The sequence below is a fragment of the Solanum lycopersicum genome, chromosome 10, assembly GCF_036512215.1.
Source record: "Solanum lycopersicum chromosome 10, SLM_r2.1".
Classification (NCBI taxonomy): Eukaryota; Viridiplantae; Streptophyta; class Magnoliopsida; order Solanales; family Solanaceae; genus Solanum; species Solanum lycopersicum.
The window spans coordinates 30,330,752-30,353,835 of NC_090809.1; the positions used below are offsets into that span (position 1 = coordinate 30,330,752).

The window sequence follows — 23,084 nt, forward strand, 5'->3', positions numbered from 1 at the left end:
CGGGCGTTTGAGCAGTTGTTCGTCCACTCGCGCTCGCATGAAGAGGAATAAAGGGCGTGCAGGAGTCCAGTGCCGCTCACACGCAGAGTTGCTAGAACGCTGTGAAGAAGCCATTCGAATCGCTATTAGCGTATTCCGGGAATAATGTTGTTGGGCTCCTTTTTTGCTGAAGGGGAGAAGGATGGGTCGGGTTTTATTCACGGAATATTTGAAGTGGGCTAGGTCAAGTTGTGTTGTTGTTTCGGGCTAGAAAATATTTACATGTGGAATTGTTGTTGACGCATTGAAGTGGGCCACTATTAATTACAAAATGAATATCCCAACTCATTGATCTTAAAATTAAGCTAAAAGACTAAGCTGCGGTTTAAGAAATGATCAAACGAGATTCAAACGTAGACAAATCGTATTAAAATTTTAATCGAATGAGTAAGTCAGTGATTCAACTAAAAATTGATTAATGAGCTTCTTAATCTTAACGAAATAAAATAATTAACTTAGTCATAAAATAATTAATTTAAATATAAGCTAATTATTTAAAGTTATAACCATAATTTGAACTTAACTAAAGCAACAAAATATCTGGCTAAAACAAAATCTTTATAGACAGGTATTCTTAGGATATAACAATTATACACAAAATTATACAAAAACAAATTTATTATCTAAATCTTTTAAAGTGACTACAATTACTTTAAAATAACTTGAAAAAAATTGAATTTTTTAAAACTAAATATTTTAATTCATTTGAAAATTAACAAGCTTTGTGAGTCAATTTTTTATCGGGGAGGGTCAAAATTACTTTAAAATAACTTGAAAAAGATTTGAATTTTATAGAACTAATTATTTTAATTCATTTGAAAATTAAGAAGCTTCGTGAGTCAATTTTTATCGGGGATGGTCAAAATTAGGTGTCAACACTCGAGAGAGTGAAAATCTTAATTCGATCCTACTTATCTAGCTCGAGAGAGTGGATAAATTGAGGTGTTGGGCTGCTTATGTTGTTATGCTTGTAGAGGTTCAAGAGAATTCACTTGAATTTTAATAGTTGTTCAAGGGAAAGTTATTACATCTATAGTCTAGCCTACCCACTGAGATCCAGTTATTATTAAACGATATTTGCCCATATAGAGAATGAGCATTTTATCAATCACATCCCCAAGAATCTTTCTCTACTTATCTACTCCCCTATTTTCATAATTGTTGTAGTTTTTAATTGACAAACCTTATCCCGTATCTGACACTTGTTGTCAAATCCCTTAAATTTACCTTGTTTTAATTCAATAATGTTTACTTTTACAAATGACTAGAGCACATTCTTCACTTCTTAATTGAATTGCATATCATACCAATCCATGTGGGTTCGACCCTAACCCTTGTTGGGTTTATACTAGATTACAATTGCCTACACCTAGAATTGGATGAAGTGTACCTGAGAGTTATCACAATCTAGAGTATGAAAGAATAGTAAACATTTACTAAATATCTTGAAGCCTCCTTATGATAAGTGTGGTGCACACATAAGCAAACTCTGCTAGATACGGGTTCAAAGACAACCCAAAACAGTTAACTCTGTGCTTGGATACCAAGTTTTTCATGACTAGAGCCTAAACCCTGCACGTGCCTAACACTTAAGAACCATTGTTGCTCACCAAGCGAACCTTCATCCTTGCTGACAACAAGAGAAAGACTAACTCAAGCATCAAACTGAAAGAAACATTTAACAACAACTTACTGAATCTCTTTTTAATATATTGAGTATGAAACTACGTTTTCTATAAGACATTTCAAACTAAAGACTCTCCAGGACTGTCTGTTGGGTATGTAGCAAGAATTGATGGGAAACAGAGGGAAGGAGAGGAATTTGAAGAGTTTAGAACTTGAAAGGTTGGGAACTTGAAAAGTCCTCTAATGCTTTAATAAAAAAGGCAATAGTCCCTCATCGTTAATGGAAATGAAAATAGGAGAGTTTAAATAAATAAACACTCCTATTAATTATTAAAAGGATTGGAAAGAGGGACCCCCCTCACGCCGTCGTCGTCGTTGCTCGCTTGCTTCGGCTTCGGCTTTGGTTATGGCTACGGCTTCAGCTTTGGCTTTGGCTTTGGCCAAAAATTATTTTCAATAATTAGTTGATAATAGAAGTTAACCGAAATGTTTTCAACTTTTTAGTTAACCCGACCCGACTCGGATCCGCGCGCGTGACCCGTTTTAAATTCCGTTATATTTAAAAATTCCCGCCACTGTTCTGAAAGGTTGCAACTTTCAGGAACAGTCAATACCATTTGAAAGTTTCCAACCTTTTCAGAATATATTATTCTTGCCTATAAGTACCATTCAGTCTTCAGAATATTTCCTAACGAATTTTCTGATCTTCCTTCTTCTTAAAAAAACACATTTTTATTCGTGTACTTTCCTGCTGTGGATTGATTCGCTGACAGTAGAGTTTTTGGTATCTATACTCTACTGATTAAGATCATTTTACACTGGGAGGTTATATTCCAAATCAAACCTTGGATACTAGAGGGGAATAATTTCCTTAAGGGGACACTGTGAATTCAGTGGACTTGATTTTCTTCCTAAATTATCAAAATAAAATAGTATTCAAGATTCTGGTAAGTTTTACAGATTAAATTATTTTTTACAAATAAATTTCTATTCATCTTATTTTACTGGTTCTAAAAATCTCAGTTACTTCGTGTTTCAGAATAATTTATTACAACCAGTAATTTCTGATTTTCTTAACACAGATTGGCAACAATCTTCAGGAAATTATTTAAATCTGTGTTTCTGGTGGAGACAAAAATCTTGGTGATTTTATACTCCTTTAAGTCTGCAATTATAATTTATTGGTTACTTATATTGTATCAATTTTGTTTATCAGAAATGGAAAACACTGGTGTTACAGTGGCTGTTGCTGCACCAACCCGAACTATTGTATCACAAGCAGAGAAACCGGGTAAATTCACAGGTGTGAATTTCAAAGGATGGCAGCAACGAGTATTTTTCTGGCTTACCACTCTTGGTCTGCAGAAATTTACAAGTGAAGATACTCCAGTACCTGCTGATGATATGCCAGACAGGGAAAAATTTATGATTGTTGAAGCATGGAAACAATCAGACTTCCTATATAAAGGTTACATTTTGAGTGCTTTAGAGGATGACTTATATAATGTCTATAGTTCAATAACAACTTCAAAAGAGTTGTGGAATGCACTTGAGAAGAAATATAAGACAGAAGATGCATGCTTGAAAAAATTTATGGTCGCAAAGTTTTTAGACTATAAAATGGTAGATAGTAAAACTGTTGGATCACAAGTGCAGGAACTTCAACTTATTCTCCATGATATGATTACTGAAAATATGGTAGTAAATGAATCTTTTCAAGTGGCTGCAATGATCGAGAAGTTGCCTCGTTCGTGGAATGATTTCAAGAATTATCTAAAGCACAAGCGTAAAGAAATGAAGCTTGAAGATCTTGTGATTCGTCTCAAGATTGAGGAAGATAACAGAAATGCCGAAAAGAAGCCGCGTAAGAGTTCAACAATCATTGGAGTTAATATTGTTGAGGAAGCTCCTACCAAAGACAAAAAGAGAAAGAAGTCCAATGGGCAGAAGTCAGAACAGGCCAAGAATAAATTCATAGGCAACTGTTATAATTGTGGCAAGGCTGGTCATAGATCTTCTGATTGTCATGCTCCAAGAAAGGACAAAAACAAAGACAAAGGCAAAAGTCAAGCAAACATCGTGGAAAATATGGAAGATGCAGATGACTTGTGTGCAATGATATCAGAGTGTAACTTAGTTGGAAATTCCAAGGAGTGGTTTCTCAACTCAGGTGCTACTAGACATATTTGCTCTGCAAAAGAATCCTTTGAAACGTACACTACTGCTGAGTACGATAAAGATTTATTCATAGGAAACACAGCAACAACAAGGATTGCAGGAACTGGGAAAGTAATGCTGAAAATGACTTCCGGCAAAGTGTTGACTTTAAACAATGTTCTGCATGTCCTTACTATTAGGAAGATTTTAGTTTCTGCTGCACTACTCGTTAAGAACGGGTTTAAGTGTGTCCTAGTTAGTGATAAAGCTGTAATAAGTAAGAATGAAATGTTTATAGGAAAGGGCTACCTCAATGAGGGTCTTTTCAAACTAAATGTAATGGTTATTGACAGTATTAATAAAAATTCTGCTTCTGTTTACTTATTGGAGTTAAGTGATTTATGGCATGCCCGTTTGGGACATGTAAATTACAAAGCCTTGTGAAAATTGGTTAATTTAGAAGTATTGCCTGATTTTAAATGCGATAAGTCGAAATGTGAAATTTGTGTGGAAAGTAAGTTTGTTAAACATCCTTACAAGTCTGTTGAAAGAAATTCTAAAACTTTAGACTTAATTCACACAGATATATGCGATATGAAGTCAACACCATCTCGTGGTGGGAAAAAGTATTTTATAACTTTTATTGATGACTGCACTCGATTTTGTTATGTATATTTGCATAATAGTAAGGATGAAGCAATTGATGCATTTAAGCAATACAAAATGAAGTGGAAAACCAATTGAATCTAAAGATAAAAATGATTCGGAGTGATAGGGGTGGAGAATATGAATCTCCTTTTGCAGAGATATGTTTGGAATATGGTATTATTCATCAAACTACTGCACCTTATACACCACAGTCAAATGGTTTGGCAGAACAGAAGAACAGAACATTAAAGGAAATTATGAATGCCTTAATGATCAATTCTGGTTCACCGCGAAATCTTTGGGGGGAAGCCATCCTTACAGCTAATAAAATACTCAATAGAGTACTCCATCGAAAAACACAATCAATTCCATATGAGTTGTGGAAAGGAAGAAAACTCAACTTGAAATATTTCAAAGTGTGGGGGTGTTTAGCCAAGGTAGAGGTTCCTTTACCTAAGAGGGTTAAAATTGGACCCAAAACAATAGATTGTGTCTTTATTGGATATGCTGTGAATAGTAAAGCCTGTCCATTTTTGGTTCACAAATCTGATAATCCTGAGACTCATGTTAATACGATAATTGAATCAGATAATGCAGAGTTTTTTGAAAACATTTATCCGTATAAAACTGAAAGTGAGTCAACAAGTGAAAGACCTAAACGACCACGAGAAGAATCAATAGAAAATATTCTAACTAGTGAGGAACCTAGGCGAAGTACTCGACAACGAAAATTTGTTTCTTTCGGACCAGATTTTGTAGCACTATTGTTTGAAAATGAGCCTCAAACATTTAAAGCAGCTATGTCTTCGTCAGAGTCAACTTATTGGAAAGAACCAGTCAATAGTGACATTGAATCATTTTTAAGCAATCACACTTGGGAATTGACTGATCTTCCTCCAGGAAATAAACCTTTAGGATCAAAATGGATCTTTAAAAGGAAAATGAAACCTGATGTAACTATTGACAAATATAAGGCTAGACTGGTAGTCAAAGGGTACAGACAAAAGGAAGGTCTGGACTACTTTGACACATACTCTCCAGTAACAAGGATAACATCAATTAGGATGTTAATAGCACTAGCAGAAGTGCATGATCTTAAAATCCACCAAATGGATGTAAAGACAGCCTTCTTAAATGAGAGTTAGAGGAAGAAATTTACATGGAACAACATGAAGGGTTTATAGTTCCTGGTAAAGAAAAGAAAGTGTGCAGACTTGTGAAGTCACTTTATGGACTCAAGCAATCACCCAAACAATGGCATGCTAAATTTGATTTTATTGATGACACTGTCTAGAAGTATCTACTATATAAAAATGAGTATCTGGACAAGACCCACAATGCTTAAAAATCTATTACTAACAACTCATAAAAGTTGAAGTCCTCCGTAAGCGAGATCTCAATTATATGCTAACAAGTGGATGAAAGGATCTCAATGAAACTCTTGTTGAGGATCCTAAGTATCTGAATCTACATCATAAAATGATTCAGGTCGAATGAAACCACTACATTAAATGTACGAGTATGTAATTGGGCTAAATAAAATAAATAAGTAAATTGAAAGACTAAAGGTATGTCAACTAAAAATCAGCTTAGCTTTAAACATAAAAAAGGCAACAATTGAAATGCTGAACTGAAATATATAAATAGAAGTATACTTTATTTACTTGAGAGTTTCTCTAACTGACAATCATGACTAATGTTCCTTATGATGATACAATGTATTATCCACATGACTAGAGCCGCACTATATCATACTAAAGCATAGATACAACTAACTGATGGATTCACTAAAAACCTTCATCAGACAGGTGAGAAATCGCTCGTCTTTGGTACAATGCTATGTATATTGGCTACGTACATTATGGAGTTTTGAGTTTTATTGACTCGTACCCAGAATCATTGCTCAATACTACTCCCCAAATATAACTGTAACATCATGTAGAAGTACTCTCTGAGTTGAGATAATTTCTCAAAAGACATCTTTACGAGGTAATTGAAGTTGTACTAAGTCTTTATAAAATACTCTGAAAACTCTTTATAGTTTTCTAAAAGAGTGCTCTCCTTTTCAATGTACAAATGATACATTCGAAATTACTAAAGTTTTCTTAAACTCTTTTTGAAAATATTACTTTAAACTTTTCTCTTAAACTCAGTTTAGTTTTCAAAATCAATGTAAGAAAATTTAACTGGCTCGAAATACATTTAGTAAAACTAGATATATAGGATTCATGTGGAACTACAATCATGAACAGTAATTTGAAAGTATCAATGCTTAAAGTATCACAATTTCATAATATAGTAATTTAATAAAACTGAGGATAGAACCCTATATTCAACTTCCTACTAACTGAATTATGATATAGGGTGTAAGGACGAACTGGTTCAATACTATGAATAACCTTGCACACTAAATTTCTAATATTAGAAAATATTAATTCATAATCTTAATGAGGTCATGAAGTTAAAAGTAATAATTCACAAAATTTAAGAATATTTTCATTAGTTATATCAACTACTTTCGTCGTCCAACAATAATTGTCGACTATACTAAAAATAGTTTTCAAACAATAATTGTTCAATTTAGAAAATAACAAGAAATTTTGCCTTTTGTATCTATTTTATTCTTCCTATTAAATACTCTCTTCGTTTAAAAATATGGTCTAGTTTGACTTAACACGAAGTTTAAGAAAGTAAAGAAGACTTTTGAATCTTGTGGTCCAAACTTAATGTTATGTCAAATGTACAAAAGTGCATTTTAATCTTGTGGCCTTAAACATGTCACGTGAAAAACTGAATTTAAAATGTTATCAAGAAAAAGAAAGAGCTCATTCTTTTTTAAACTGACCAAAAAAGAAATGAGATCATTTTTTTTGAAACAGAAGGAATGTTATTTATCATGTAACACATTTTTCAATATATTAAATTTACTAAAGTTAAAAATATATTGTCATTATTATTTATTGTTTCCTAAGTCAAAATTGAACAAATATTATTGGACAAAAGAGTACATTTGAATGTTTTGAGAGTTTAGAGAGCAACAAGCCAACAAACCAAAAGAGGGCAACGACCGGTATGGCCCACTGTCTTCTTCTTCTTCCTCCTTCCCGTACCGTTTCTTCCTCTTGCGATAAAAAACACACACATCGCTTTTCTCTTTACACATCACAATAATATTCCATACCTTTTCCCACTTACACCAAATGTCCACCACCATCGCAACTCCGCCGCAGCGTCACCACACTTTTTGGTGCCACGAATGCGACATGAGCGTCTTCCTCCTTCACCCACCCCCGAATAATCCTCGCTGCCCTCACTGCCATTCCGATTTCCTCGAACATATGGACTCTTTTACCCCTACCATTCTTCCCCAATTTCCGAATCACCCTAACCCTACCTCTGACATTGAAACCCCCACCACTTTTACTCCCTCTGACGACAACTTCCTCCTCAATAGTCCTTATCTCCACCGTCTAATTCGCCATCTCACCACCACTAATGACGCTCCTACCCCCAATCTTCACAACAATTCCGCGTCCAGATCAGCTGTGGCGGCACTTGAACTACTTCAAATTACCTCTTCCATGCTTGAGAATGATCCGGTTATTCTTTGTGCGGTCTGCAAAGACCAGTTTTTACTCGACATGCAAGTTAAAATGTTGCCTTGCAAACACATGTATCATTCTGATTGTATTTTACCATGGTTAGAAATGAATAATTCATGTCCAGTTTGTAGGTTCCAGTTACCTACGGAGGAAGACGAGGTTTGCCGTAGACGTCAGGATTTTGTTGCAGCAATGAGATTGGAAGAGTTTCTGGGTGAGCAAGAGGATTTGTTTGGGTTTAGGCGCACACTTAGACGTGTTGCCAGGAGGCATCAGCTTGACAGGGAGGATACCACTAGGGGTGACAGTTTGGAGTTTCTGCTCTCCCCTACTCAGATTGGCCAGACCGGTCAAGGAGATGGAGTTGTTGCGAGAGCTAATAGTGTGGAGACCGTATCAAGTTGGCCGAATTGGCCACTCGAAAGTGGTAGTGAAGATGAAGTAGGTGGAAGTGGTAACACATTTGGTAATTAATGAGATCCGGTTGTCAGGTCTTTAAGCAGTGTTAAGGTATGCTATTGTTTTTTTCAGACTTATTACTTATGTGGCTTCACTGTGCAATGTTGCTCTAAGTTCTATGTCAGTTTTTCTTATTGTGAACTTGATTTATGTGGATTCTCTTTGTTTTCTTATTGGTTATGATTACTATATCTTGCAATCAATCTGCCGTAAATGACTTCTAGCCTATGTGGACAGATGAAGTACTTGCATTTTCTGCTTCTTAATATGGGCATCTTTTGGCCCATTTGGCGCACATAGGTAAGTGAGACATATTTTTACGATGTTCCAATTGTGCGTCAACTCTACATCTATGGTTGATTATATTTATAGTATTCGAGGATGCAACATTTCTATCCTTTGATGAAGAGGACCTATGAATAATGGAAGCGACAGAAAGTTGGTATATGGGCGATAACATGTAATTTGAAACTAACCTACCAAAGGTGAGTAGCGTGGCATGTATAATCAGGAAACCAAAGGAAGTGGTTAAGTACCATTTTTTTGTTCAGATAAATTTACCTTCATCCATGTAGGGGATATAAATGGATTATAGTTAGGACTGCATGCATTTCAAATTTTCTCTAGGCAACATGTTTTCTTGAAGTAAATACAGGTGCAATAGGGACTTACAATAGCTATGGGTTGTAAATTCATAAGCTGTCGTTTTGTAAGTTGTGGAAATATCCATTTCCTACTCTCTTAAGTATGTAGTGCTCTTACTTTGTGAGAGCTTGTATTTTGAAATACTAATTCAACCTTAAGTACAGTAATAAGTGTTGAAATTCAAGATAACTATTGTTTTTAGTGTTAGAATATATTTATGTTAGTAATACATTCTTATGTTTGTAGCATAAAAAGGAGTTGTGGTAATTAGGGAAGTTTCATTAGTCTAATCTTTCCTTACTCTCTATAGTCTGAAATTTCCTTATATTCATACAGTTAAGCCATTATATAAGAAGCCATGTTATATGTTATCATTTCAATTTAAACAAGAGTTTCTCTCTTTTTTTATTGGTAGAAGTATTGAATTAAAGTGCAGCAAACTGCTGCAAAGTATATACATTGGAAAGCCTCATTACAGAATGCCTCTACATCATTTGCAATTGCCATGTTACACCAATAAAACAGTAAATAAATGCATCTGTTCTTAATGCCGATGACAGATTCCTTTCTGCTCTAAAAAATTCTTGTGTTCCTTTGTTTACGGATGATCCATGAGATGGTGACAGACTTCATATTCCATATCTTTTGCTTTTCCTTCCCATCCCTTTTAAGCCCCAAGATTTTAGGAGCTAAGTAGTTGTAATAAGCATTAATTAGCTAACCACTCTAATGTTCAGAATGTAATGCCAGAAGATGCTTGATATCCTCATTCTGCCTTCGATATAAAGGACATCTGTTGCTGATATTGATCCCCTTTTCTGAAGGTTGTTTTTAGTAAGGCAAGTGTGCCACCAACCATGTCAAACAGTCCACCTTTAGGCGTGCTCTGTTTTCCCAGATGGTTTTCCATGGCCAATTAGAAAAGCTATCAGTTTACATTTTTTAATTGCTGGGAATATATTCCAACTTTTCTGGTCTATATCAGTGTCTATGATATGGGAAAAGACCTTAAAGCCTCCATGTGACACTGCTTGTCAAGTCAAACATTTGTTTCATGTCATAATATTACTTTTCATGCCTCTCAGGTGTCCATTCTAGCAGCAATATTATTCTGTACATAATATGGTCTATTAAGTCAACTTCATTTTCAAGAATCTCTTTCTGCACAACTTCTTTGTTAATTTTGCTTTTTCATGGTATTAGATTTTTGGGTATTGATCCCCTCCTTAACATTTGAATTTTCAGTAACTGTTCCGGAAATGTCTTATTCTCTGGTCTGTCATAATGGGTGTATTTCCAGTTATTGTTTGGACTCAATTTTCAATTACTCTTCAAACACCAATTCAAGTTCCTACAAACAGTTGCATCTCTATACTTATTTTGATGCCTGAGATTGAGAATAGGGTCCACTCTTTGTGGTGCTGTGAAAAATACTTTTTTTTAATGTACCCACCTCCCTAAAGCTCATAGCTGATGCTGAGCTATAGCAGGTAGAATTCTTTTGCATCCTATCCTAGATCTAATCCAAATTCATTTTTTGCTCCTTTACAAGAACAAAAGAATATTACTTGAGGGTCGTTTTGTAACTCGTTAGACTTTTGCAAGCATTAATAATATATGGATTAGTTATGAGAAAATTAATGTATTATTTTATGCTAGAGTTATAGGATTGAGTTATTCATTAATTAGTTATTCCACCTTCTCTTCGGCATAAAATAATATGTAAATTCCCTCCTAATCAATGTTATCAAAGGCGAGCTCTAAGTTTCGTGGGGGCTTTGATCGCAAAGCGCAAATAAAGTGCGGGCTTTATGAAAAAAGACGCAAAGGCAGAAAAGAACACAAATATATATGTTTAGTCCAAGACTAATAATTATAAACATGAATGACAAATATATAACCAAAAAAAATAGAAAAAAAATTATTATAAAGTGAAATATCAATTATTTAGTTTTAGTTCTTCATAAGAGGCTCATGAAATATCAATTATTTAGTTTTAGTTCTTCATAGGAGGCTCATTGGGAAGAAAATGTTTGCCTTGTAACCTTGATGACGACACTGAAATGCTCAACCCGTTTTGAGCCTCGCTTCAGAGCTTAAGCACGCTTTAAGTGTCCCTTTGATATCACTACTCACAACTTATACATGTATTAGTTATGCAGGTTTCTAAATTGTAAGCCAAAAATCATATTAATTTTTATATAAATAACTTACCTCCTTACTAACAACCAACCATGGTATTATTTTTGCTGGATTTAACACCTTCATAAATCACCTCTTTAACCAGTTATCAAACGACCCCTTAGTGTTGAAAGCTAAACTTTTCATAAAGAGTTACGTCTTCACGAGTATAAATGCACCAAGGGGGTGTTACATTTTCTTAACACAAAGTGTTATCAAAGAAGTCCACGAAACTCAAGGATCTTCTAATCCATTTACATTACCTGGTCAGTGTTATTAGAAGTCATTGTTTTATCGCTTGAAGCGATACAAAGCGAGGGTAATCATTTCATTGGTGGAGATATGCGCTTCAGTCAAGTGTGTGCTTCAAACGATGTCTCATGAAGAACTCTAAACATAAAATGCTTATTTCATTGGGTCTGCGCATTGAGTTTGATAAATGGCTTTATTGAATATTGGATGTAATTAGTTATTTAAATTGCAATTTGATTATTATAGTACTAAATTCATATGCACTTTCATAGGAGTTGGGGTTATCTCTGTGCGTATCCAAAGGGTAGCGGTTGCGGGCTTCTCTTGTCATAATAAAATTAAATTCATTTGTGCTTTTTTTTTCCCAATTGTGCGCTTCACTTCTCTTTTTTCTCTTCAAGTCTAAGGACCTTATCTCTTATGCTTTTTACTTTTTAACGACACTCTATTTACCAAAAAAAGAAAAAAAGAATACGACTCTTGAAAAGCTGTGTTTAACTCAATGGATTAGAAATCATGAAATGGTGACCAATTATAATTGAGGATCACATATAAATTATAATTTTGCACTTTTTAAAATAAACTAGATATGATTTCTAGATACGTTATTAAGTCAAAAGATTAATTAGGTTTGTGAGAAATATCGAAAAAAAATATTATTGAATTGTTGTTGTGTCTACATTATTACATTGAGACCCTATTTATAGACGCTACAATAGAATCTTTACCAAGTAGGATACTATTTGCTGATCCTTTTTCTATTTCTCCTATTCTAAATAGGTTTGTATAAACCTCTTCCTATTCTAATAAGATCGTATAAACCTATTCTTATTCTAATAGATTGTATATACCTATTCATGTTCTAACATTTCCCACAAGCTAGTGTATACAATTTAAGTACTTAGCTTGTTACATATGTAATTAATACGAGGACCGATAAGGGGCTGGGTGAGATTCTTGTAAGTTGATCAGTCGACTTCAAAAAATTGACAATCAATCTCAATGTGCTTGTCTTCTCATTCAATATTGGATATATGCATATTGCCAGTCAATCTCAGTGTGCTTAATTTTCTCATGACATACTAAGTTTGATGCATAATGTTGATAAACCACATAGTGATAAGATTACAGTGTTGAACTTCCCAAACCAAACTTGCAAAGACTGTTTCAAAGCATAGAGTGACTTATGTTGCGCCCAAATGCACACACAAGCGTATGAAGTCGTGCAAGTATTAAAGTAGCTCTTTTGAAGAGTCGGGTTTCGTATCCACAAGGACTTAAGATTAGACGTATTCAATTCTTCCAACAATCAAAATTTAAAGCAAGTGTTATCAAGAAAAGTGATGGGATTTCGAATGATTTATTTATCCAATTATTGAAGTAAACTTCTAGGATATGATTTCAATTGGATTTCAAACAATGACTTTAGGCATTTTAGGATTGCAACCTGTTATGGATTCATGCAAATTATTTCATTTAGTAGATGTCAATAGATTATTGAATAATTATTTCAGAGTTAAATGTATGATCATGGTATCATGGTCTCTCGATCTCTATTCGCCTACGATAATTAGCAGCCTAACTACATCATTGAGCAGAGATAAATTATTGAACCAATTATTGAGCATTATGATTTTGTCCGTCTATTAACCAAGCGAGGTTTCTAGGTATATCCCTATCCTAGATACAAATCAACCCTTAACTTAGAGAAGATCATGCACCTTTTGCCCCACGTTTAATCCCTTTATTCCTCTCTCGAGTTTCAATCGGACAAGAATTTCTTTCAATGGTGGCCAATCACAAAATATTTATGTAAGAACAAAAGAGAGATTCATATAATAATCATAATCAATCCATTAAAATCAATAAAATACAATTATCCTATAGCCACAACCCTAGAGCTAGGGAATTTGCTACTCATAATATGATTCTCAATTTCACAATGTTCAATTAACATAAAAGAGATTGAATGGAGTATAATTTAGGAATAAACCCTAAGAACAAATGAAACATCTCCCATAGTCTTGGTTCTTCCAAACCCAGAAGAAGAATAACTACTAAAATACAATCTGAGTCTCTTTATAATTTAGGGAAAAAGCCAAAAACAAATTGGACCTCTTCCCTGTGTGGAGACGCCTTTTAGTTTCACCTTTAAATGACAATATGGGGAAAATAAATAGTTCTCTCTACGCGATGCGGAGAAGGTGCACTGTCTCATTTTTTGCTTCATAATGGTCTCCACTTCTATGTGGCACCTTCTTACTAATGCTCTCGTGCTTGGACCTACTCTTCGCTTCATGATTTCCACTTTTTTTGCATGTTTTCTCCTTGTTTCCCAATCTATAATCACTAATCACAATGGTTAGTCCAAATAAAATGTATGACTTAAATCCTACCCAATCACCAAAATTTGTCCTTGAACATAGCTAAAATGAGGTCGTTATTGACGCCTAAGCATATAAATATGCCTAAGATCACCTTACATAATCAACATACAATGCTACTAAACTCCCCTTAAGCAACGAAGTGCTCAAAATCTAGTATAAAGTATATGGATCGTGTCAGAATAAATAGATCAGTCGATATCAAACAAGAAAGTCACCAAAAATTTGTCAGAATATGTAGGGTCAGAATAATGGCACGACCTAATTAGAAAATAGAAATTATATAAGAAAGGTTGAATTGATGGCACGACCCTATTGGAAAAGAAAAATAATGTTTGTAGGGTCGGAATGATGGCTACAACCCTTATGAAAAAGAGAAATTATATGGGTAAGGTCGGAATGATGGCACAACCCTGCACAAATTAGATTTGAGGAGTCACCAGAAACACGAATGGAAATATGCAAATTAAGTTTGAGGAGTCACAATAAAGACGCACGATGTTATGCAACTCAGATATGAGAAAGTAGTTTGGAAAAATTCATGGTATTACCCAAATTAAATACGAAAAGTAGTCCGGAGAGATACACGGTGCTACACAAATCAGATTTGCAAAAAAAGGTAGTCACCAAAAGGATGACAGTGTTACACAAATTAAATATCAAAAAGTAGTTACCAGAAAGAAGGCACGGTGCTACGCAAATCAGATATAAGAAAGTAATCACCGAAATAATGGCACGGCGCTACATAAATCGTATACAAGAAAGTAGTCACTAGAATGATGGCATAGATAAACAATGAGGGATACATGGTTGACACAAAAAAACTCTAGAAAGTCATCAGAAATTGATGTATGGTGACCTCTCTATCTAAGTTTTCTTCCCCTTAATATGGGGTTCATGCATATCTCATTTGCCCTACTTTTGTTAACATAGTCATTGGCCAGACTGGTGGCAAATATAGGTAATAGCCACCCACTAATAGTGAAAGCTCTTTGATTGTCCAAGATCGTAGAGGCTCTGATACCATGTGAGAAATATGGGGAAAATATATAATTAAACTGTTGTGTCTACATTATTACATTGAGAGCTTATTTATAGACACTACACTACAATCCTTTTCTATTCGTATTGCTATTCTAAATTGGATTGTATAAATCTATTCCTATTCTAATAGAATTATATAAACCTATTACTATTCAATAGGATTGTGTAAATCTATTCATGTTCTAACAAGGTTCATAGCAACTTTCGTGCTGCTTCTTTGGATACTCTATAATTCATTTCATCCTAGGAAAGCTTAAATAAGTGGGACAACGTCAAATATTCTGGAGTAGTCATTAAAATACAATAATCAGTCAATTATTCAACTAGGTTTCAATTTTGAGATTAGCTGGTCACTTTATTAATCCTTTACATTTCTGCCCTGTATTTATAGGATTCATTCTATTTAGACTATCTTTACAGAGAATGTCCACGTGCCAGAAACCTCCTCTGTTTATTTTTTTGAAGTTTCTGGAACCCTCCTTTTTTGCCCACTTGGGATCGGCTATGCTTTACTAAGCTCATGAATTGATATTTAATTTCAATATCTGATGTTAAACGATGAAATTTTAAGTCACTAGATAAAGAATATCATCTTCAACATTGAGCATCCCTTCAAATTTCTTTTACTGGATATTCATCTGAAAAGCTTCATCATCCTTCCTTGGAGAAAACTTAACTACAGATTTCTCACGTGTTAGAAGAGGCTAATTCAAAAGGTCATAAGTAGACTTCTTGGCTTCATGTCAAAAACATACAATTGGAGGAAGTTTCTTCTTGTATTTGACACACTTGTAAGAAAATTATCCTTGTCAGTGTGCTTTATATCATTGACATTCCTAGGGATGACACATTTGATTTTATTAATAATTAAGCATTCAAAAACTCTTTGCGGATCCTAAGTTAGAACATTTTTTAATAAGCACCTCCACTTCAGTTTTCACTATTATGATATTTTATTTTCTTCTTGTGTTAGAAACCTATCAATTCAATTATAAAATGTTTTTTTTTACCAATATTCATCTTTCTGTGCCATCTTGATAAGCCGATAGTCAAAGAAGATACACAAATTGACCAGATACCTAAGGTGTCTGGCAATAGAATCTTCTAAAATCTGTATCAATCTATTCGATTCTCCATCCACAAAAGCTTGCCTAAGTCGTCAATGGTAGTGAAACTGGCATGTTTTCCGAGTTTATTTAAGAGCCCGTTTGACCATGGATACTTTTCACTTTTTCTGGAATATTATTCTGGCCAAAAACTATTTGGACATAGAATTGTTATAGTTTGCTATTGCATAGGAGCGGGGTTTTACCTTGTGCGCACCCAAAAAGGGTAAAAAACATTGTTATAATTTTGATGAATTCATCTTTGTTAGAGTAGGTAAAAGTCTCATATTGGTGGGAGAATAAACTGGTGGTCTCCTTCTTTGGACTTGGACAATCCTCCCCTCATGAGCTACCTTTTGGGGTTGAGTTAGGCCCAGGTGCCATATCTCTACATGGTATCATAGCTAGGTCCATTCCATTTGGGCTCCTGGTCCACAATCTAGTTGGGCCTGGGCGTGAAGGGGTGTGTTAGAGTGGGTAAAGTACCCACATTGGTTGGGAATGGACTAGTGGTATCCTTATATGGACCTGGGCAATTCTCCCCTCATGGGCTAACTTTTGCTGTTGAGTTAGGCCTAAGTGCCATATCTTTACAATCTTCAAGTTGAATTACAGAATTCAAAATACTCCAATAAGTTGTTTTCACAATTTTCACTTCAACTCACTCACAATATCAAAAACAACTCCAACTAGTATTGATGTTCAAACACAATTCCAATTTTCAAATATCATAACATGAAACAAATACTACTTTTTTCCAAATTTCACAGTTCTTATGTTTGTATGGTCACTTATGTATTTCTCCATGCCCTGCTTGTTAGGAAGTGCAGCGTAGTAGTTGTTCTTATATCCAAGTATTTCTCCTTGTCACATAGTTTAATGGAAATAATTTGTGGGGTAAATAATTGTTATTGTATCCAAGTGTTTCTCCATCCTCTACTCAGAAAAACCCAGGACATATTCCTCCTATTCCTTATGAAAGATAAAAAAAGTTCTCGATTCTTTATTAAAGATACGAAAGCTTAACTCTGAAAGAAGCACTTCATGAAGTCACTCCATGAGATCCTTATTACCTTTTTTTAATTCTAAAGCAAACATTAACTTCACCATTAATTTCACCAATTCTACATTTCCTATTTTTTTTTTTTTAGAAAAGAACCTATGGGGAGGGCTGATTAGCAGTAGGAACTCGAATTTTGTTTAGGAAATTCAAAAAGAAACATTTTATAACTCAAAAAAGTTTTAAATAGAAAGTAGAAATCCAATTTCAAAAATTCAGAAGCGGAATTTGTGTTTTTGGAAATCTTTAAGTAGTCAAATATGAATCGAAGGTACTAAATTTTGTGCACAATGTGGACTTCAATGTTTTGATTCTCATTTTGATTGAACCTGTCATGCCCCAAAATGGGGAGATATGTAGGATGACACCCAATGCCTGTCATGGCACCGAGTGAATCGAGTTAGTGTATTGACTACCCACCTCATATCCGTATAACACAATTCAATTAATTAACTTCAAGTTACCATGTTTGGCACGCTTTAAAATGGGAGAAAGTGTTGCATGACACCCGTATGCTTGCAACTTGCACTGAGCGAACATATTTAGTGTAGTGACTACCCACTTCATACCCATATACGCAATTCAATTAACTAACCTCAATATTATGTTCTCTCAAAAAAATTAACCTCAATAGTATGTAGTGTTTCTAAGTATAATATTAAATCAACATGCTCGTTACCAAGTCAAAATGTTATTTGCAAATACAAACAGGAACCCATAACCCAAATACAATACAAGTTCATCTATAAAGCCTCTATAAAACTAAAAATGAAATATTAATGTTACGAGACTAGTTCGTCCTTTACAACATGAAAATTTAACAATGTGAATCCCACGACGACACAATCTTAAATTGGGATCCCCAAAAGTATGAAACTGCAGGAATCCTAACCCATATACAAACCGCTTTGCACTTGATTGTTGCCTAGACCTTACATCATATAAACAAATGATTCATGAAATTTGGCATACTTTTTTTAAGACAAGGGAAACTCGCAGCCACTTTCCTTTGGGTACGCACAAGGTAAAACCTCCACTCCTATGCAATACCTCGCAAACCACATAGGAGAGGTAATCGACACTTGGCAAGCCTGATGCGACGAGCGCGACCCAGAAGGGAAACCCCTTGTTTTCGTTGGGGTTTCGAACTTGAGACGTCCAACATGAAAGTCCCAAGCTCAAACCACTTGGTCATCCCGAAGGGTACAATTTTAGCATACTTAGATATGCAAAACCGTTATCTTCTCCAAAAAAGGAAGAATACTTGGTCATGCATCATATCTTCCACTTGTGATAGGGCAAGAGTTATAAATATATATAAAAAAATGAGAGATGGATTATATACACAATTTAGTTCATCAAAGTATATAACATGAACACTTTTTATAAATACATTAGAGGTAAACCAAATCAAATTTTGATTTATCAAACCATGGAAGAAGCACCAATCACGTAAACCCTATTTAGATCTTTTTGAAGCTCATCAAGTGTCATATTATTCCAAGATTTTAACGTCTATATCTTAAGTCTTGTATCCATATGCATGTATACGCTCAGGATGCTATTTCTGAGGCTCCACATACTCTCCCACCACAAAAGCTATGGTACACCGGGCTATAAAGTTGGGCCTGGTCATCCCCTCAATTAGATACCAAAGCTACTTTGGGGTGTAGAACCCACTGGTCCCTTTGATTGAATGAGCAATAGTACACCGGGGTGTTGAACCCACGAGTGTGGTCATCTCCTTGATCACATGAGGAAATCAATATCAAAGAATTGTAAAGATATTGTTACTATCATTTTCTCAAGTCATGGCCTTCGCCCCAGTCCCTTTACTAAATGAAGTTTACTGTTTCACTTATACTGCAAATTAAGAGTGATTCCAACAAGTTCATCAAAAGTATGTTATGGATTGTAATCTACAAGTAACAAAAAGTTAAGTACATGATAAAGTACTGCGTAATAACTCCAAGAAATCATTTAAAAAGCTTTAAATGATTTTATAACTTCCAAACTTGGTTGTATAAGCATATTATAAATCTTAATCCCGACTAAGGAGTAAACCATGCTAACTTGTCCTGCATGTGCATGAGATCTCCTTAACATTATCATTAATTTAATGAAGTAGTTTTTGAAAACATACTATTAGCTAGAAGCTCGGCTACCTGAAAATCGCTTAATTAAGCTAAAAGTCACTCCAACCATTTCAATTAACTCCAACTTCATTCTACATAACTGAACTTATGACTATTAAGTCATGCAACAATATCAATTTATTCAACTAATATTTCACGCTTGATCTGAATTTTCGAAAATTCCATATTCGTTCATTATAGACGGTGTTTGATTAATCACCTTAAATAATTTCAATTATGCGTTAATACATTCATTCAAGCCATATACGTCAACTATTTACAACCCATAGGCACTATTCATCATGTCATTCGCCATTTCACAACTTTCATTAATATTGATTAAGAGTTTTTCCTTATGGTCTGAGTTGTGCGGACTCTTCAGTTTTGATGATGGACCCGTATTGGATTCTCTAAAAATATACTCCCTCCGTTTCAAAAAGAGTGGCCTAGCTTTACCGAGCCGAATATTACAAAATAAAGAAGATTTTTGAATCTTGTGGTCCTAAATTAAAGTTATGTCAAATGTACTAAATTTTCCTTTAATCTTTTGGCCTTAAACATGCCACGTGGAAAACTGAAATTAAAATGTTACCAAAAAGGAAAGAGGTCATTCTTTTTTAAGTTGACTAAAAAAGAAAGAAGGTCATTCTTTTTTAAACAGGGGGATTACTACTTTTGGAAATCCGGCACGCATCCGTTGACATTTTTGAAGTGTTCGAGCAACATATCTTATGGTTACTCGAACAATATCCCAACTCAAATAATAACTTTCACAACCATAAATACTCATAACTAACTCACACTTATTGTTCAAAAAGTGTAGAAATTACCGTCTTGAAAAAAATCCAAAATTTCAACTTAAGTGATTTATTAAAGATACTACTTGTTCTTGATATTATCTAGTCAATGCATAAGTGTAATGACATTAATACAAATGTTAACTCCAACCAACACAAATATAGGACCAAACTTACCTTGGTGGCATTGAAATGAATTCTTTGACAACGACCAATGGTTATTGCTAGGCACAAGAGTTGCGGGTTTGGTTGCTCGTTGCAAGGATGAAAAGACTTTTCTTTTAATGCCAATAGTTACTCCCGTTGTCTTGGACCCACTTAGTGGGAAATTTTTAAATTCAGAATTTTTGTGCCATGGAATATTTTAGCATAGGATAGCAATACTTGCTCTTTAGCTGCTATGTATATTCATGGCAGCTGCTTCTATTTCATCCCTTTCCTCTTTTGTTTTTAGATTTCATCATCCACTTTAAACATAAAAATATTCACACTCTTCATGCACTTCCGAATCATGTTATATAAGTATTTACATGTTTGAATAATATTTTCTTTATTCCGTCGTCGTCGTTGATACAAAAACAAATTTTTTCTAGAATTGTAGGCAATGTCTAGTTACGGATTCATCGGCTGGAATCCTAGAAATTTGGCTAAAATAAACTGTGGAGGAGGTTACACCGGCTTGAGGGTTGTCGTAACAGTTTTAGGACACAATTTCCTGTTACTAGGAGTGTAGAATTTCTTAGTTGCATATGCATTCTTAGAGGAATTTCGTCTGTAATGCCAAAATAAATTATTGGTTGAAGTGTCCCATTTCCATATTTATTTAGCAAAAAAAGAAAGAATAAACTAGCCAGGTTGTGCAAGTCAATAAGATTCTGTAAGAAATTTCCTTTCGACGGTAGTTTATGATGGGTATGGAATGAGATTTTTATCCCCAAACAGGAGTTTTGATTTCTCTTCATAGTTGTCGAAAATTTATGTCTCTAAAAGTTTGTGAGCTAGATTCCCAGGCGTGCACGCTTCCCAGATTAACCAAGTTAATTCATTTCATCAGAAGGATACCTAATCTCAAAAACGAATGAGAAACTTGAATACAGTTCTTTTCCTTGAGTGGCTACGGGAATTTGTGCGTGTAACTTTGTTGTTTGGCAGGGTAGAGTTCAACAGGTTTGCTTCTTCGCAGTGGTTTGTCATAGGCAAGAACAATTCAGTATCCTTGTTAGTGTCTTTGCCATTCTTTTTCCTCTTACAGAAAAAAACTAGCATTGCTCCTTTGACTCGGTTCCTTCTTGCAAACCATCATGAACGCCTTTTCTGATCAGTTGGTTAAATGATGTCATCACATTGGATCTAAGGAAGCTAAATTATCCGCGAGTGAATGCTTTCTCTTCTGTGGTTTACTCCTTAAGTGTCTCTGAAGGAGCATTCTGCCTATGTTGAGGACTGGTTGGGAGAGTGAGGTGATGGTTGTTAGTCTTGTCACATCTTTCCGAAATTTGAATTATTCCATGTTACAACAGTTTTCTTGAGTTGTCTCTGATGTATTCACAATGTCTTTACTCTCTCAGTCTCTTTCTTTGATGTTCTTGTTCACTGATTGCATGGATCAGCCTGGTCAAAATTAAATAAATTACTCATGGCAATTTTGATCTAGCATACTGGGTAGACATTGTTAATGTTGGATTCCAAACAGAATTGGCATCTGGGGACATTTAAATTATCTTTTCATTTTTTCTGTTCATAATTATATTATACCAAGTTGGGGCTTGGCTGGGACAATTGAATTGCACTTCACTTCTACGCCTGTATTAGGTTTGAGACATTGATTTCTGCATGGCTGCATACTTCAGCAGCTGTAATGACTCGGACAAGTAACACGTTAAACTTATGTAGGTAAGTTGCAAACTTTTGACTTCTCCTTTCCAACAATATCCTTGGAGGTGATACATATTCATTCAGTGATTGGTGGATTTTAAAGAATAATAGCATCTTACTGTTTTTTATTGCCTAGAGGTATAAAGGATAGAATAATAAAATCAAAGTGAATATTACTTATTAGTATTATTATGCATTAATTGCGTGGATAATCCTTTGAAGGGTTAGATCTTTTAGACTTTTGCCTGTTTTACCTTCTGTAAGATCATGGTAGGACGGGATTTTATGGGCTACTAGTGGGACTTTGGAAAATTGAATATGGAAGTCTTTGTCGGGTCTGTTTATTTTGATCTTTTAAGTGACATTTTGTATGAGCTGAAATGCATACCCGAGATTTCTGTATCATTGATGCACTGATTTTGTTGATTTTGACTCCTTTTATAAATCGTTTTGCAGGTACTGTATAGTTGTTGTTACTACTAATTAGGAACATCCAAGAGAATAATTTTGCCATAGATCTGCTGGAGAATTGTAAATCATGATGCATAATCACGCTTCTGCCAATAATCAAACAAGCAAGTGTTAAAATCCTGTAATTTTTGTTATGGCAATTTCATGTGTTGCTTGTCGTAATAGTAGTCTATTGTGATTGATACCCGTACAAGCAATAATAACATTCTCTAATTTTGGTTGAAGCTGGATATTGTCTATTTGTGTACTTTCTGCTCATTTATGCTGACTTGCTTTTGTACACAAAAAGATAATGCATTGCTCTCTTCGGGTGTATTTGGTATGGAGAATTTTTTTTTAATTTTCTCATGTTTAGTTGACATAAATGATTTGAAAATATTTTTCAAATCAACTCAATGTCCTTAAACTTAAGAAAAATAATTTCCCTTTCAAAAAAATAATTTTTCAAAACTCTACTTCATCTTCTTAATCTACCTGTTCCCGACTCTCCCCATTCAAAAAGAAATTTAAATTGTTAAATTTTCTTATTATTTAAATTTCAATATTTTGAAAATGTTCCAAATTTTATTTTTGAAATTTACCTCAAGCAACCCCTAGCACCTC

General features: G+C 34.5%; 1 protein-coding gene across 2 annotated transcripts; it reads left to right on the forward strand.

Moving 5' to 3' along the window:
* Nucleotides 1-7,460: 7,460 nt before the first annotated feature.
* LOC101256139 (E3 ubiquitin-protein ligase RING1-like) lies at nt 7,461-22,705 on the forward strand. 2 transcript variants are annotated; one of them, XR_743606.4, is made up of 3 exons: nt 7,461-8,582; nt 8,769-8,831; nt 22,467-22,705. XR_743606.4 is itself a non-coding variant. In XM_004248785.5 (2 exons), the coding sequence occupies exon 1, from the start codon at nt 7,671-7,673 to the stop codon at nt 8,544-8,546; it is 876 nt and encodes a 291-aa protein (XP_004248833.1). In that variant the 5' UTR covers nt 7,461-7,670; the 3' UTR covers nt 8,547-8,582; nt 22,467-22,705. The 2 variants fall into 2 exon arrangements, 1 of the variants encoding a protein (XP_004248833.1); XM_004248785.5 differs by lacking the exon at nt 8,769-8,831.
* The last annotated feature ends 379 nt before the right edge of the window (nt 22,706-23,084 follow it).